The 18504-nt window shown below is 37.6% G+C and overlaps 1 protein-coding gene across 2 annotated transcripts in view; it reads left to right on the top strand.

The window, feature by feature from the left end:
• Nucleotides 1-32: 32 nt before the first annotated feature.
• Nucleotides 33-18504, top strand: part of st3gal8 (ST3 beta-galactoside alpha-2,3-sialyltransferase 8) — a 27221-nt gene continuing 8749 nt past the window's right edge. For both annotated transcript variants that reach the window (XR_008829190.1, XM_056390974.1), the window contains exons 1-6: nucleotides 33-124; nucleotides 11708-12074; nucleotides 12690-12816; nucleotides 12904-13042; nucleotides 14469-14662; nucleotides 14744-14923. Coding sequence is in view for 1 of the 2 variants with exons in the window: in XM_056390974.1 (XP_056246949.1) it covers nucleotides 11924-12074; nucleotides 12690-12816; nucleotides 12904-13042; nucleotides 14469-14662; nucleotides 14744-14923 (791 nt within the window). In the remaining variant the exon portion in view is untranslated. The remainder of the gene's footprint in view (nucleotides 125-11707; nucleotides 12075-12689; nucleotides 12817-12903; nucleotides 13043-14468; nucleotides 14663-14743; nucleotides 14924-18504) is intronic.

Here is an 18504-nt window from a genome sequence, read left to right as displayed (position 1 = left end):
CCTCCCCCTCCAGGTCCTCCCCCTCCCGGGCGGGGCCTCGCTGCTCTGCATCACCACGGCTTCAGCTCTGCAGCTTCACACAATGAGAAGAAGAGAAACCATCCGGCCGCTGCTGCCGCTTCATGTGAGTCCTCCTCGTTTTGTTTTCAGCGGAGCTTTGTGGTGTTTTACCGACTGTTTCCCGGGTCAGTGTGTGTCAAGGCCTCAGTACAGCTCCGTGTGTGTGTGTGTGTGTGTGTGTGTGTGTGTGTGTGTGTGTGTGTGTGTGTGTGTGTGTGTGTGTGTGTGTGTGTGTGTGTGTGTGTGTGTGTGTGTGTGTGTGTGTGTGTGTGTGTGTGTTTGGCAGCGCGGTGGAAACTTCAGCTAGAAACTTCGGAAACTTCCCACCAAACTTCATGCAGTTTTCAGCTGATTTCTCCGCGTGTCGGTTTAGTTGGTTGGTTTGTTGTAGTTTGGTGTGAAGCAGCGGAAAAGTGAGGGAGTGTGAGACCGACAAGAAGCAGAAACAGAGGAAAAGGAGGAGGATCAGGAGAGGGGAACTACCTTCAGACTTTTGTCTCTACTTTCTTTAACCAATTCTTTGTGATGTGCTTGTAATACTCGTATAGCGCGTGCACTCTGTCTGTCGGCTCTGCGGTGGCGTCACTGTAACTTCACATTTCTCTAAAGTGAGACCTCTCCGCGACAACCACATACTGTACAGTTCCCCCATAATCTTATTTAGTGTGTCGCCAGTTCACAGTTTGGTCTGTTTTTCACTCACTTCTGCATGAACTGTTAGCTGCCACCCTGTAGTTATCTTATTGTAGGTCTGCTTAAATATAGCGTCTCCCTCAGGTTACCGTTATAACCCGGGCTGTAGTTTGCTGCAGCCTCCGCAGCTGTGGTCTATTTTGACCTTTATTATGCTTGACCCATGTAACTTAAGTTGGCCTCACTAAGTTTAACCTTTGTTTCCTTTAAGCACCGCAATATTGGAGGATATGGCCAGTTTGTTTGGCTCTCCCTTTATGAGGGTTATAATTTTTAGTTTAGAGATGCAACTAACAGTTGCTTTCATTATCAGTTAATCAGGTTATTACTTCCTCTGTTAGTCGATTAACTGTGTGTCTATGAACTGTCCAAAAAATGCCATTTACTACATCCTAAGGAGATGTTTTAAATGCCCTTGTTCTGTCCAATCATCAGTCCAAAACTCAAAGATATTCAGTTTATTATATGTGACAAAGAGAAGCAAATTTTTTTTCCTTTTTAAAAAATGACTAAAACAAATATTCCATTGTCAAAATAGTTGCTTATTCATTCTGTGGATGACTAATTGTTGCAGCTCTATCTCTATTTTATTTGTATTTTTGTTATCATATGAGAGACATCTCTCAGTATAAAGGAATAAATTTCAACAGCAGCACAAACATCAGCTCTGAGAATGATCATCAAGTGGAATTAAATCCTTACAAAAAAAAAAAAAAAACAGTTTCAACAAAAGCTGAACATTAAACTTTCTCCAAAGTATGTGAATTGATATTATTGTAGTACTGTTGAATTAGACTACCTCGGTATTAATTAGGTGTACCTAATAAACTGGCAGCTGAGTGCATATGTGTCTGTTGGGTCTACAGAAACTTCAACTGTAGGTCTGCGACCATCAATTATTGTCATTATCTTAATTGATTAGTCATTTGGTCAATAATATATCAGAAAATGACCCCGTCTCAATTCCCCAAAGCCCAAGGTAACGTCTTCAGATGCTTGTTTTGTCTGATAAACAGCTAAAAATAACAACATATAGAGTTTACTATTGTAAAAGACATGAGAAAATATTCCCATTTGAGAAGCTAATCTCCAATTGTGTACAATATTTACTTTGCTATATAAGCACTTACAGTATGTCTATAACATTATAATCCTGGGTGTATCTGTGGTATCCATTTGGTTTATTTTTGATTATTTACGATACTTGAACTGTAGTTGTCTCATTGCATCCTCCTTCGTTGTCATGTTCATCACAGCTTCTGTTCTGAGTAAGTTATACTCTGCTGCTCTGTGCTGACTTTATTACTTTCGTATTCCTATATAAATGTCTTTTTGGGACAGTTGTTGTTTGGCCTTTACATTCTTCACTGTATTGTTGTCTCTTATAGTATTTCGACTATATTCTAATGTGTCAGAGATACTCTTTATTTCTCTTTTATTCATACACAACCACATACCACTCCCATAACATTTGTCTGACTCACAGATTGTGTAGACTCAGCTGCATTATTATCTCTTATGCCATCTGCCAGTACCTTGTAGTTATCTTGTTGAAGGCCTATTGTACCATCTACTTCATAACTTTATGTTTGAAATAAAAATGCAGATAAGAAAAGATTATAGTTACTCATTGGGTAAGTGTAGCAACAAAAAGAGCAGACAGGTAATAATACCAGAATACTTCTGGTTTATTTTGCACACCATCTCTAGTTTTATCTCTCTCACATTTACTCAACAAATACTTAAGATAGTCAATCATTTATCCATTGATGCAACTTTTACTACTCTTCAAGAAGATATGTAGAATTACAGCATCACATGTAGGTGTAGTCTATATTTCTTCATTCCTCCTACAATATTAGTTGGTCAGTCAATAGATTATATAGTATTTCTATAATACTTAGTGTGTCTGTGGAACATAACTGTAATTTATTGTCATTTAATCTCCCAAATTTAATTTGAGATAAAATGTATTGCTTCCTAGCAAACATATTGGTCATCAGGAGGGTATGTTTGTGGAGCACAGTCATCCTGTTTTGTAAGTACTTCTCTGTACATGTTGTTTCCTATAGTGTTTATTATATTCAGTGTTTGTACAAAACCATGTATAGTAATCCTACAATATTTCTACGGTGTGCTCTTCTGGTCCTCACCTGTTTGTATTTCATGCCACTTTATAAACCTTTTGGTCTATTTAATATATATAACGCTGTCTTGCTTTATGATGACCTTTTTATGGTTACTTTGTTTTATGTCATGTAGTGTTTGTGTAGAAATATTAAGCAAGTGAAGAATTAATTTATACCTTTTATCTCTTGCTGTGTCTGCAATATTCTCATGCTGTGTCTGTATATGTTTGTTGTATATAATCTCTCTGGGTGTGTTTGTGTGTAAACTAGGATACTCAACTGAAACATAATTATAGACAGAGGCAGACAGATTGTGTGGTCTGTGAGTCAAACGTCCTCTGTATTTGGACAGATGTAATTATAGAGGCTTGATTCTAAATCTGAACTACAGAAACGGATTGTGTCAGACCCGACTGACTGTCTGTCTTCAAGGCAGTTTTATCTCTACAGCCCAAAAAGACAGATTTCTCAGAGGTCTCTAAAACTTGTCCAACATGTGACTCCTTTTATCCATAGATCCTTGATTCATAGGAATGAAAAAGTCAACACTAAAGGAAAAAAGAGAGGGAGAAATATAAAAAGGATAGCAGAGCAGGGAGCACTCTTCCAGGACAGACAGACAAGAAATAAATGTCATCTTTAGAGAGCAGACTGCAGACTGGAGAGTGAGGTGGCCTGGAAGGCGGGGTGAGGTGAGGTGTACTGTTTGTAATACTGTATGAAAAGACAGTTAAGTTGTGGCTTGTTTCAAGATTATGTAATCGCTGTTCCTACGGTGGCAAGTTTACATACATTAGTCAAATCTAACCACACAGTCAAATGTTAGACTCACTTTATGAGTAGTCCCATCATGTTGAGAAACTTTTATATCCACCAGGCACTGTAGATACAGCACAGATCTTTAAAAAACGTATGCTGTCATGCGCACCCCGAATGACAGTCACACAGAGAGGGACCGTAGAGAGACTGACACAACAGCGCCAGTAAAAACTTAATGGATATTTTCATGGGAATTGTCTCGATATGCCCGATGGCCTTCCTGGCGAGTGCTTCATGTAAAATGTTGAGAGGGGGGCAAAAAAAAAATTTCTGTCATGCTACTCTTTTTGTCAGGACGTTGGAAGGCATCCCTGATGTGCTGTCGGATGTTGTCCATTATGATACACTACACTGGATGTAACAATCAGTTGGCGCGTCCATTTTTGTTCGGGTCAGGCTGTTACCAGGCTGATGTCATGTAGTCTGAACCCGCCATGAGTGTCTGTCTGTCTGTCTGTGAGTCAGCACTGTAACAACACTTGCTGAAGTCACTCTTTAAAATTACCTCAGTGTGTGTGTGTGTGTGTGTGTGTGTGTGTGTGTGTCCATTTCCCTTGGTCGTCTTTCTCAGCTGCACACTTGAGCTTGACTAATTTTCCATCCTGCTGCTGGTCAGTGACTCTTAACAGAAATAATGACGACCTTTCTCTGCTGTCTTCATGGAAACTGAAACATTCATGTAGGGCTGGATTATAAACCTGAACACCACCTCAATCGGAGCAGAGGACTGTGGAGTTTGCCTTCTTTTTGTTACATTAATTTAATAATCTCACTGTGTAAGCACAACTGAACCTCGCACTCCTAAAACAAACTCGCCTGTTTGCTGTGTACAATGCCTGTTAGATTTTCACATATGCCAGATTTAGCCCTCGGCCTGACAACAACATAACATGGGTCGGGATGTGAGTGTAAGCTGTGAGAGTTAGCATGAAGTTCTAAATGAAACACAACCACTTATTAAATTGTGTCACTGTCCTTTCACTCACTGCAGCCGGTCAGCTTCCCCTCCTCCTGTGCTACTTCTATTATTTCACCTGCAGTTCTACAAACTAGGATGTAAACAATTCAATGTTTTTTTGGGGTCAGTTACCCCCCTCTGTCAAACTGGCTGGATACTGCAGAGCCACATGATTTTGTGTGTCAGAATTCAAGCAGATTGAAGCAACATGCAAAACAAATTAGGCGAGGTCAATTTGTGACAAGAACTGAATACGTCTGCACATTATGTTTTGACTGCAACCACAACATGTTTTATTGGGGTTGGTTTCGAGTTACTTTGAACAAAGTGCATGTTACTTTGAATTTGGTCAAACTTTTAGACATGGAAGTAGTATAATGTTTGTTTCGGTGTCTCATGTTCCGGGTTATTCAGGATCTGCTGGACATGTTTATTGATTAAAGCTGTTAAAGCACATCTGTTTAGAAAGTGAAATCCTTTACAGTTAAAGCTGTGAGATTGAAAAGATGTGTTGAGATTGTTTATTATAAAATGGTTGAGACTGTTAAGATATGAAATTGAGAAAAAAGAAGGAAAAGGGAAAATGAAGCTACAATTTTGGCCTGTTGAGTTGTTTTTGTAAATTTAAACACTTGATTTAAAGATGCTCATTTTTTTTAGAAACCTTCTGTTATGTTCTTTTAATTTCCTTGAAATGAGAAAAGAACATCATTTTCATACAGTTCAGTTCAACAGTTTTCATAATATATTCAAAGTTTCCCCTGGAATTTCATTTCTGCAGTTCAGTGAACAGTTCAGAAAGTCAAACATGTTTCAGTTTGTAGTTTCCAACACTTTGTTGTTGGATTGAAAAAAATAGATCGGTCGGTGGTATTATTTTGGTTGTTACTTCCACTTCCTGTGTAAGGATCTCTGTGATGACTGTGTGCTCAAAACCCGTCAAGTCTCGTGCACATGTTCGCTTCACTGTGTCTGTTTGTGATCCTCATGTCAGCATCAGCGCCCGTATTTATGTGTCTCAGGAGGCCGTGAGAATTAGTTAAATAGTTAATTAGTTAGGTATTAGAATTAGTTAGGTTAATTATGAATCCCACACTGACTTTTAGGAGCATGAGAGGACACTCGCAGCTGCGAAGAAGAAATTATAATGACGTGTCTTTTGAAGTGACAGCTGTGGTTTTGAGTGACATTAGTAAGTTTATATGTGTAAAAGCAAATACCACGTGACTAAAGATGTTGAGATTTTTTTATTTTTTTATTTACAGTCTGTGACAGTCTGCCTCGTCAGGACCTGGAAACCTTTCTGTGACACGTCCCTCACAGCTCAGTGTGAAGGTATTTGTTTTTATTCCTCCAACACACTGGAGCAGGAATAACACAGTGAGGCTAACGCGCTCGCTCTGAGCTTTCAGGCTGTTTCAGAAGGACATCACCTGACATTTTTATAATTTCTAGTTCTAATACAACTCCTGAGTTTCGATGTTGATATCAGAACAATACGTCTTTTAATACCTTACCCTGAGGACTAAAAACAAGTTGACATTTTGTAAATGTTTAAACGCCAGCGGGTGTAAAACTAAATTAAGTGGATCAAAGAATAAGTCACCAAGTACTACAAGTACTTGACTTTTATAAATTCTCTTTGTTATGGACAGATTTTGGTTGATATCAAAACAGTGTTGACATTTGATGCCCAGTTTTAGTCCGCCAGTGCAACAGCTAACAATAATTTTCATTATCAATTAATCTGACTAATGATTTACTTGATAAAACATCACATAATAGTGAAAAATGTCATTTCCAGTTTCCCAGAGTTCAAAGTAACATCTTTAAGTGTCTTGTCTTGTCTGACCAGCGGTTTAAAATCAAGATATTCAAGATAAAGACAGAGAAAAGCAGCAAATCTGCACATTGAAGAAGCGGACACGGGCATTTTTACTTAAAAATTGGCTCAAAACTATTCATTGTTAACCAAACTAGTTTTAATTAATCTTCTGTCAGTTGACTAATTGATTAATCGACTAATCATTGCAGCTCTAATGTCATAAAATTGACATGTCTCTGAAAATGTCTCCTCTGTTGTATTGGGGTGGAGACTCAGAAACAAAAATCTCCAAACATGGACAAATAAAACCAAATTATTTGACAAGGCTGACATCACCAGCCGGAAGAGAGGACAAATGTTTTTCTTTTTTTGTAATTTGACTGAACTGACCCTTTGTAAATATTTGAAAAAAAACAGTAGGATTTTTTTTTTCTTATAATGGGAGGCAACAAAGGAGAAAAAAATCCCCTCAAATTCAGCAAGAAGTTTCACCTACAGCATGAACTTTTGTTTCATGTCTCCTCTCTACGGGCCTGTACTATGAATAAAGGCAAAAAACTGCTTTAGACACAACAACACAACACAAGTGAAACAGGCGGCAGAAGCAGATTGTTCCCTCTCCTCTGTGAAACAACAAAAAGTAACACGTTTCAGTCCTCGTTACTCTGGCAACCTGTGTGAGAACTGACATCAGTCTTCTTCTTTGGTATCGTTATTTTCCAGCCAGTCGCCGTTCTCGCAGCCTCGCTCTCTACTCGCTGTGTTCTGCAGCACAGCTGGTTTCCATCCTGGTGTCAACACTGAGGTCAGAGGTCACAGAGAGAGACGGGAAGGAGTGCTGTCACATGGTTTTCTCAGCACAGGGAACCATGTGACCCCTAAACCTGCCAACACCCCCCCCCCAAAATAACATACAAGACAAAGCAACTCAGCTGACAGTCATTAACCCTCCACTGTCCTCTAAACTTTATCACTCATGTACATGCACTCACTTATCTGATCTCTCTGCCAAATGAATATGAGTAGCTGGGTTTCTAATCAGCTTTTAACAAACGCAAGGCAATGACTTTGCAGGGAAAGTGGCAGCAGGGTGTGTGGGTGAAAGTATAGATCGTTTCATGTCGTGTTGCATTCTTGTGTTATCAAAAAAACTCCATCACAAGTCAGGCTAAAACTGAAATCAACAAGAAGAAAACTTGTAGAAATCTAAATAGTTCCATTACCACTGCTGAACATTTGATTATTTGTAAAATACCCATTTCAGTCACATCTGTCCTGTGAGGACGAGCTCGGTCTGGCCGTCTCTTATCTCATTCAGACTGAAAGCCAACATGGCGTTAACTCACTTCAGTGTCACCATGTATTTAGTCATTTTCCTGACTATAAATTCTCACAGTTTCCTTTCCTTAATGTTCCTCAAGACAGAAAGTCTAGAGTCTCCTGGGTAATGTAACCGTACTATTGATTTATGATCTGACCATTAATTTGAATTATTTCAGCTTTGTTTCTGATTAAAAAAAGGTTTTTCCAAAAGTTTGATGGATAGCTCTAAATTAGAATCATGGGGAGAAAAAAGACCTGTGCTCCCTCAGAAGAAACAAAATTTTAAGTTTAGTTTTCTGTTAAAAAGCTATTTAAAAAAAAAAATTCTACAAGAAATGATACAAGAAATCTAATGTCTTGTCATCTGTAATATTGAACGTGTAAACGCACCTCTGCGCAGCTCCCTTTGTATCCGTCGAGTGAATGTAACATGATTGATCCGAACATGTGCAAGGCATTTTTATGTATCGCAGCTCGTGACCTGCTTTCATGTGTTGCTTTGTGAGCCCATGTGTGATTATTGTGTTGGGATTTCATGTCGGATCAGCGAATGAGCGCTCCGTGTATCAGTGGCTAGTGGCTGCTGTACAGAGGACCTGTGCACAGCTGAGTTCAGCTGAACAGCACTTGTGGTGGGTTTCCTGTGCCACATAAAGTTACAAAACTCTGCCACTCAGAACCAGTGGATTAAATAGACTTTATTAACAAACAAACAAAGCTGAGGTAGTCAGCAAAACAGCTGAGGAACTAGCGTCAACACATTTCCTTTTATACAACCTAAGAATGTATCTTTGAACCTCCTGTCCACATCATCAAATGGAAGTACCAAATTCCACATGGAGCTTTAGTGTAAATGTAAAAATGCTTTCTCATAGCTGTATAACCATTTATCAAGGGGCGTCTATAACTTACGGCGGCTGTAATACCTTGCCTGTCATATATTTGTGCAGCTATAAATGATTTACAATCTTCATTCATTCAAAAGTAATTGTCTGTTTTATATTTTCTTTGATCTGTTTTCTTGTATTCAGTGCATGTATGCTCAATTCAGTTCCATATATGTCCATGAGACCAAGCTAGGTCATAAGAGTCCATCATTCAGTTCTGAGTGGAAGTCCTCGAGTCCTCAGAGTTTGTGGAAACAAAAGTTGTTTCTGAGCCTCTCTGTTATGTTCTGCATGTCTGACCTGAATGGTCTCAGATTAACATACTGCAGCAGCACAGTGTTAAATTTGCAAGTCATTAGACTGAAGTTTGAAAAAGACTCAAGAAAAATTACACTCTGTTTACCAATAATATATGAATAGTTATTTAATTTTTTAACAGATATTGATCGGGGAATTCCTGCTTTCTGTGTGGACTTTCAGATCCAGACCAGCTGATCAGTTTGTTCTGAGCTGCTCTTGTGTTAAAGCCCTTTGTACCCAGACAAGTTTGCACAGTCAACATGGCACACAGTCAGACTCTGCGCTAACATGCTAATGCAAATGCCAATCCAGGAACTTTTCTTTTATCTCAGGAATTTTACTCAGCCTCTGTTTCAAGAGTGCGGCCGTTTCCTGCCTTGAGAGGATACAGATAACTGTAACATCAACACACACATTTCTCAATCAGTATCTGCCCTGACACGTCTCCTCTGGTCTTACAACAATTACTGTCATTGTAGAAGTATGGTATAATTGCTGTGATGCTACTTGTGATTTCAGTGATATGACGCCCTTTTTAAGACCGGAAATACAAAACATGTTTGTCTTCAACCCACAAAGTGTGTGTCTTGTTTTAGTTTTTCGTGTTTGTGAGTAAATGTAGACATAAATTAAAAGGCAGGTTTCCTCCTTGAAACAATGAGCATTTTCCACTTTTAAGCTTTGTGATTGACACAGTTTCTGACACAAAAACATTTCCTCATGTTGATCTCCTTGTTCTCTGCTTCCTGCCTTTGCTCGGATGATGATGTCACTCATAAACACGTGTATAGAGAGTTGTGAAAATCTTGTTTTTTGTGCTGTATTAAGAACTATCCCAGAGCTCAAAAGGTTTAGCTTTGCTTGACACTAAAATCTGAAAATTTAAAGAATTGTATGCAATTAAAATATCATAGATAAGGCTTCGAGCATAAGCAGAAAACAAACAAAAATGACAAAATAAAAAGAGCTTGGTGAGGTATAGTAGGTAAAGGTTTTAAATCACGGTAAGCAAGGTGAAGATGAACATCTGCATCAAAATATAACATGAATATTCAGAAGGCACCTTTTTAGCTTGTGTTCAGACTGAAATATCTGAACTATTGGATGGATAGCCGTTCATTTTGGGTCAGGCCTGATATCATTTATACATGGCGATAATGGCTCACAGCTCACACTATCAGACCGTCTCTCCTCAAAGGCATTCATAGTAATTAAAGAGTGTGTGTGTGTGTGTGTGTGTGTGTGTGTGTGTGTGTGTGTGTGTGTGTGTGTGTGTGTGTGTGTGTGTGTGTGTGTGTGTGTGTGTGTGTGTTATCCAGTGGTGGAAGAAGTATTCAGAGTAAGTGAAGGAATAGAAGTTACGAGCTAAATGTTTTTACAGTATCAAAAGTATTTCTGTAGAAAAATGGTCAAACAGTAACATGTATGTTTAATATTAGACATGAGATTTTAAGTTTTGCTTTTTTTGTGAAATAATTTTACTTTTAATTTTACCATATTTTACATTATTTAAATGGAACAATTACAGAAATCTCTTTGGTTCAACTGCTAACAGCTCGTAGAAACATGACCTCTAACTAGACACTGCCTTTTGTACTTGAAATTGAATTTTATTTTATTTTAAGGTTATCATAGATTTTCATGTAAAACTTCATGTAAAACTTTGAAAGTTGTATCTGCTGCTGTCAGATAAATTTACTGGAGTAAAAAAGTAGCTCATTTGTGAGTTAAATCTGGAGGGTTGTGAAAAAACAAAGTTCTAGTTCACAGATTTGTTTGGTAAGTTTTGGATGTTTGAACATAATTTATCTCTTTGGGCCTTGAACACTTATTTAAATGAAACGTTACATACTTAAATACAGTCATTACTCTTCATCACCTTATTTATGTAATTTAAAGGTTTGAAAGGAGCTTTATTATTGCTAATAGAAGAAAAAAATAATACTATTAACTGTGTGTTGAACCAGTTACAACAAACAAACATGAAATAAACTGTTATAGCTATCAGTTACACAACACAGTAATGAAGAAACACACATACAGGTCAGCTGATTTAGACTTCACACACACACACACACACACACACATACACACACACACACACACACACACACACGGAGTGAGAGAGAGACATTGAAGCTGACAGGAGGAGAGTGAGAGCTGAAACAGGAGAAGCTGAACTGAAGCCAGATCTGATTGGTATGCAGAGGCCGAGTCTAGCTGCATGGAGACATTCCTGCAGGAGTAGAGGGGAGGTGGGGTGGGGTGGGGGCGGATGGGGAGGAAGAGGGTGACTCCAATCATCAGCAGAAATCAAAAACTCCCTCTTTCTTCCAATGTTTTTCAAGGTAGAAGAGAGTGTGTGGTGTTGTAGTAGATGATATCATCCTGTTAGAACAATACTTTTCAGTCATCTGTCATTAGCAACAACACCTCCTCCTGGTTTTAACAATGAAACACTTTAAGGGAACTTTAAGTGTTGAAGTTTGACTGTTTGTGCTGTTTCTGACTTCTGGTTTTCTCAGAGTAGGAGAAGCTGTGGTCGGTCGTTGTTGAGCACACTGTTCGTTATGGACAGTTAGTTTGTTATAAGTGTTTTATAAATATTTTGGGATGGCTAATTAGTTTAATAGATGATTAGTTTGTTATAAAAGATTAAAACAAGTTTATTATTGATGAAGCTGATGTCGCTGTGTCTCTCTGTCTGACTCAGGTGTGAACACAGATCCCGTCTCCACCAATAAGAAAGCGGCGTTGTGCACAAGTCTCAGGCTCCATGGAGATAAAGCCGAGTGGAGAGACGACAGAACAGAGGAAAATGTGCAGATGACACAGTCTAACTATGCTGACATAGCAGGATGAGCAGCTGATTGACTTCTCAACAACACATCCTTCCTCCTGCTGTCGCCCACCCACTGTCCGTCCAGCCATGTTGTTGAGGAGGAAGCTGTGCGTTGCTGTGGTGACCGCTGCCATCCTCTTCCTCATGCTCGCCAGTCAGAGCATCCAGAGGAGACATTTCCTTCCTCTGTCATTATCCCCGCCCACCATCCGGGCCAAGCCCACCAGCAGGGAGACAGGTGAGGAGCTGACGTCATCGTCATCACTGGAGGAGACTTTCTTTTCTGTGTTGTACATATAATCACTTAGATTATTGTTACATTAACAGAAGCGCACATACACTGGAGAGCCTCTCATAGTAGAGCTACCAGCTCAGCTATAATACAGGTATCCACACAGTGACTCCACAGGTACAGCACCATCAATGTGACCCTAATTTCTGTCAAGGCTCCACCAGACTGACAGCACAGTTAAACAGTCTGACAGTAGCTGCTCATGGCTTATTAGCTCTGACCACCAGGTTTATATTCATGCTACATTGAGCAGTGGTTTGTCAGTTTTCCCTGTGTCCCCAGACACTCTGTCTCACCCACTACGTAGCCAGGCTACACTCACTGGTCCCTCACTTCTCTGATGCATTTTTTTTTAATATGCTTGGAGACAGGGTACAACCTGAATTTGAGGGTGAAGTTACACCTGCTTCACCTGGGTGGTAATCCAGCCTTGAGTAGTTGTTGGTGTTGTTGTTGTAGTATAACAGCAGTAGCAGAAGTAGTAGTGATGTGATTCTACAATAAAGATGTTAACAGTCTCCCATGATGCACTCTTCTCTGACTCTCTGTTTGTGTTTGCAGTGATTGAAGTCACAGCACCTCCTGCTGACCTGACCCCTGATCCCCCTGAGACACCCCCTCCTCCCATCACGACCCAGCCTGAGTCTGAGGGGGAGGAGCCTGTAGACAACTCCCAGCATGACCCGAGGTAACACGCAGGAGGTCACAGACTCTTGTGTATCTCATGATTCCCCTCTCTGTGTCCGTCTGACTCCGCTGTGTCATCCTCTTTCAGGTCTTGTGGTTGTTCCGATTCCTGTATTTCAGACATGGGGTCATCAAGCTGGTTCAGCCTACGCTACGACCCCAAACAGCAGCCAATCCTCCGAGACACCAATAAGAACTTTGACCCTGATGCACTCAGGTGGTGGCTGGTAAGGACAAAATATTGGAACAGTGCAGTTTCTAATGATGTTGCTGGTTCTGTTCCTATTTTAGAGCGTACAAAATATAAACCTGCCTGGGGATTTTATCAGTCTGAGATTTGAAATCTGATTTAAAAAGTGAAGTTGGATGAAAAAGGATAATTTTATTAGCTCAGTCCAGGCTACTATCTGCTTATGTGAACATGTTACCTGCTATAAAGTTTGGCCTTCAAAGAAAAAGTCATTATTTGGGCCAGTGTTTTGGTCCAAGCTTTACACATTTTTTACTGTACCCTAATTGACTACAATTAATGAAACACTTTACAAATGTAGAGCTGTTAAACTTTTTGCAAATCAATCAATCTACATAAAGCAAATCAGGCTGTAGGCAGATTGTGAGATTTTATTATGCAGAGCAGCTTTCCTGCAGGTACTGAGAAGCAACTCAAATCACTGTCAGATTAAATCATTATACACTTATTCTACCAGTTCTTGTACTAACATCATTTTATACCACAATCATTCATTAAACTGCAGATAATCATGATATCAATATGGATAATTTACATTAACAGTTAAGTAAATCACACAAAAGATCTTTAGTAACTGATCATGATAAAAAGGTGATCAAGTGTAAGTCCTATTCCAGAAAATATTTACAGGCACTCTGGAAGTGACCTGATAGCTTTGAATTGATGAGAACATTGAGAACATATTAGATGGCCAAAGAAGGATGTGTAATATACTGCATGATGTCCATACAGTGAGTTTCAATAAATTGTCAGGACCTTTAATGAAGATCTGTTTTTATAAAAACTGAAATGTAAGATGTCTTAAATTTGTCTTTGTGGAAGCTGTCAGCAGTCTGGAGACAAACGTCTGAGTCTTTTTCCTGCATTTATAGATTAAGTCCTGCAGCAGAAACCATTAGCAGATTAAAAAGAGGGGGTGGTGATGCTGCTAACATCAGTCTGATCTACAGTATGCAGTATACTGTATATGCTGTGTGTGTGTGTGTGTGTGTGTGTGTGTGTGTGTGTGTGTGTGTGTGTGTGTATCTGATTGAGCTAAAACAAATCACAGCAGGATGTTGTAGCTACACTGTAACTGTAAAAAATGTACTTGCACAATAATTGTCATAATGAATTAATCTGACATTTACTTTCATAATGGATCGATTAACCAGGCAGTCTTTAAAAAAAAAAAAAAGTCAGAAAATAGTGAAAAATGTCCAACACAGTTTACCAGAACTAAAAGTGACATCTTCATGGATCTTGATTGGTCAGACCTATGTCTAAAACACCAAAAAATAAAAACAAAAGAAGAATTAATGCTTTGGGAGCTGTTGATGGAGCCAGACTTGCAGCTTACTAATATAAAGCTTAATAATGTCAAAACAATATAAAATAATGTGATATGCTCCACTCCTCCACAGGGTCTTCAACGGTCCGGTAACGACCAGACTCTAGAGGAGGTGATGTCGAAGATGTTCCAGGTCATTTCCCCACCCACTGTGGACTTAAGGCCCCTCCCCTCACTTTGCCGTAGCTGTGCGGTGGTCGGCAACTCTGGCAACCTGCGACAGTCCGGACATGGCAATCTGATCGACTCCCACAGCTCCGTTATCCGGTGCGTATATACACACATACAAACACAAGCAAGTCTTACCCCTTCTCTTCATCTTACTCACCTCATCTTCTTCCTGCTCAGGATGAATAAGGCGGTGACTCGAGGGTTTGAGAAAGATGTCGGGAATCGGACTACACATCACTTTCTGTACCCAGAGAGCGCAGTAGATGTTGCACGAGGAGTCAGCCTTGTCCTGCTGCCGTTCAAGCTGAGAGATCTGGAGTGGCTGACCAGTGCGCTGTCCACCGGCCAGATCAAAATGTACGACAATGACATACAAATCATCTCAAAATCTAATTCTAATCTAATCTATTCAAAATTCTCCATATGTATAAAATTATGTTTATATGCAAAATATATATATTTACATGCAGTAAAGTAGAAAAAAAGAAACTTTTATATATACGTATAATGCATAAAATTTGTTTTACTATTTACTGGACAGTATTCAAATGTAAACATACAGTACATAAATCCATTCTTCATGGCTTGAAATGTGTATTTCTGCACTCAAATATTTACATATATACATATGTTAGAAATAACAAGTACACCTATCATGTACATAGTGAGACAAGTGAGATTAGTTTGTTTACCTGCACAGTATATTGACAGTCATATACACAGATAATATGCATGTTTATATGCTTATGTACAAATAGATATTGAGAACAAAATGTGAATTTATACATGTAGACAAGGGCGTGGGTTTGTAAAAAGTCATAGTGAAGTAAGGCATAAAAAGTCATAGTATAGTATAGCATAAAACCTCAAAAGTACATCATAGTATATTAAAGCATAAAAAGTCATAAAAACGTCATAGTATGGTCAGACATCACAGTAGATAGTATAGTAAGGCACAAAATTGCAAAAAAAGTCAAAGTAAAGTATGCCAAAAAAATGCGAAAAAATGTCATATGTGGCATAAAATGTAAAAAAAAATCATAGTATATTAAGGCATAAAAGGTCATAAAAACGTCATAGTATGGTGTGGCATCACAGGAGATAGTATAGCAAGGCACAAAATTCTAAAAAACGTCAAAGTATGCCAAAAAAAATGCCAAAAAATATCATAGCAAGGCATGAGACGAAATAATATAATTATGCAGTAATTAACGTCATAGCATGGTCAGGCATCACAGGAGATAGTATTGTAAGGCAAAATGTCAAAGTAAAGTATGGCAGTAAAATGCCAAAAAACATCATAGTATAGTATGGCATAAAACATCAAAAGTACATCATAGTATATTAAGGCATAAAAGGTCATAAAAACGTCATAGTATGGCAGGGCATGAGACGAAATAATATAATTATGCAGTAAAATGCGAAAAAACGTCAAAGGAAAGTATGGCAGTAAAATGCCAAAAAACATCATAGTATAGTATGGCATAAAACATCAAAAAAACATCATAGTATATTAGGGCACAAAAGGTCATAAAAACGTCATAGTATGGTCAGGCATCACAGGAGATAGTATTGTAAGGCAATATGTCAAAGTAAAGTATGGCAGAAAAATGCCAAAAAAACATCATAGTATAGTATGGCATAAAATGTCAAAAAAACATCATACTATATTGAGGCTTAAAAGGTCATAAAAACATCATAGTATGGTATGGAATGAGACAAAATGATATAATTATGCATAAAAATGCCAAAAAACGTCAAAGGAAAGTATGTTCAGAAAAATGCCGAAAAACGTCATAGTATAGTATGGCATAAAACGTCAAAAATACATCATGCTATATTAAGGCATAAAAAGTCATAAAAACATCATAGTATGGTGTGGCATGAGACAAAATGATATGATTATGCAGAAAAATGCCAAAAAACGTCAAAGGAAAGTATGGCAGAAAATGTCAAAAAAACATCACATTATATTAAGGCATAAAAGGTCATAAAAACATCATAGTATGGTGTGGCATCACAGGAGATAGTATAGTAAGGCACAAAATTCTAAAAAACGTCAAAGTAAAGTATGCCAAAAAAATGCCAAAAAATATCATAGTATAGTATGGCATAAAATGTCAAAAAAACATCATACTATATTAAGGCATAAAAGGTCATAAAAACATCATAGTATGGCAAAGCATGAGACGAAATAATATAATTATTCATAAAAATGCCAAAAAAACGTCATAGTATAGTATGGCATAAAACGTCAAAAATATGTCATACTATATTAAGGCATAAAAAGTCATAAAAACATCATAGTATGGTATGGCATGAGACGAAATAATATAATTATGCAGAAAAATGCAGAAAAAAGTCATATTATAGTATGGCAGAAAAATGTCAAAAAACGTCATAGTATAGTATAGCATAAAATGTCAAAAAAACATCACAGTATATTAAGGCATAAAAGGTCATATAAACGTCATAGTATGGCAAGGCATGAGACAAAATGATATGATTATGCAGAAAAATGCCAAAAAACGTCAAAGGAAAGTATGGCATAAAATGTCAAAAAAACATCACATTATATTAAGGCATAAAAGGTCATAAAAACATCATAGTATGGCAAAGCATGAGACGAAATAATATAATTATGCAGAAAAATGCCAAAAAACATCAAAGGAAAGTATGGCAGAAAAATGCCAAAAATATGTCATACTATATTAAGGCATAAAAAGTCATAAAAACATCATAGTATGGTATGGCATGAGACGAAATAATATAATTATGCAGAAAAATGCAGAAAAACGTCAAAGGAAAGTATGGCAGAAAAATGCCAAAAAACGTCATAGTATAGTATGGCATAAAACGTCAAAAAAACATCACACTATATTAAGGCATAAAAGGTCATAAAAACATCATAGTATGGCAAGGCATGCGACGAAATAGTTTAATTATGCATAAAAATGCCAAAAAACGTCAAGGTATTCTATGCCAAAAAAATGCCAAAAAACGTCATAGTATAGTATGGCATAAAACGTCAAAAATATGTCATACTATATTAAGGCATAAAAAGTCATAAAAACATCATAGTATGGTATAGCATAAAAGGTCATAAAAACATCATAGTATATTAAGGCATAAAAGGTCATAAAAACCTCATAGTATGGTGTGACATGAGATGAAATGATATAATTATGCATAAAAATGCCAAAAAAGGTCAAAGGAAAGTATGGCAGAAAAATGCCAAAAAACGTCATAGTATAGTATGGCATAAAACGTCAAAAATATGTCATACTATATTAAGGCATAAAAAGTCATAAAAACATCATAGTATGGTATGGCATGAGACGAAATAATATAATTATGCAGAAAAATGCAGAAAAACGTCAAAGGAAAGTATGGCAGAAAAATGCCAAAAAACGTCATAGTATAGTATGGCATAAAACGTCAAAAAAACATCACACTATATTAAGGCATAAAAGGTCATAAAAACATCATAGTATGGCAAGGCATGCGACGAAATAGTTTAATTATGCATAAAAATGCCAAAAAACGTCATAGTATAGTATGGCATAAAACGTCAAAAAACATCATAGTATAGTATGGCATAAAAAGTTATAAAAACATCATAGTATGGTATGGCATGAGACGAAATGATATAATTATGCAGAAAAATGCAGAAAAACGTCAAAGGAAAGTATAGCAGAAAAATGCCAAAAAACGTCATAGTATAGTATGGCCTAAAATGTCAAAAAAACATCACAGTATATTAAGGCATAAAAGGTCACATAAACGTCAGAGTATGGTATGGAATGAGACGAAATAATATAATTATGCAGAAAAATGCCAAAAAACGTCAAAGGAAAGTATGGCAGAAAAATGCCAAAAAACATCATAGTATATTAAGGCACAAAAGGTCATAAAAACGTCATAGTATGGTATGGAAT

This window comes from Seriola aureovittata, chromosome 2, assembly GCF_021018895.1.
Source record: "Seriola aureovittata isolate HTS-2021-v1 ecotype China chromosome 2, ASM2101889v1, whole genome shotgun sequence".
Classification (NCBI taxonomy): domain Eukaryota; kingdom Metazoa; phylum Chordata; class Actinopteri; order Carangiformes; family Carangidae; genus Seriola; species Seriola aureovittata.
This window is presented reverse-complemented; position numbering and strand designations above follow the sequence as displayed.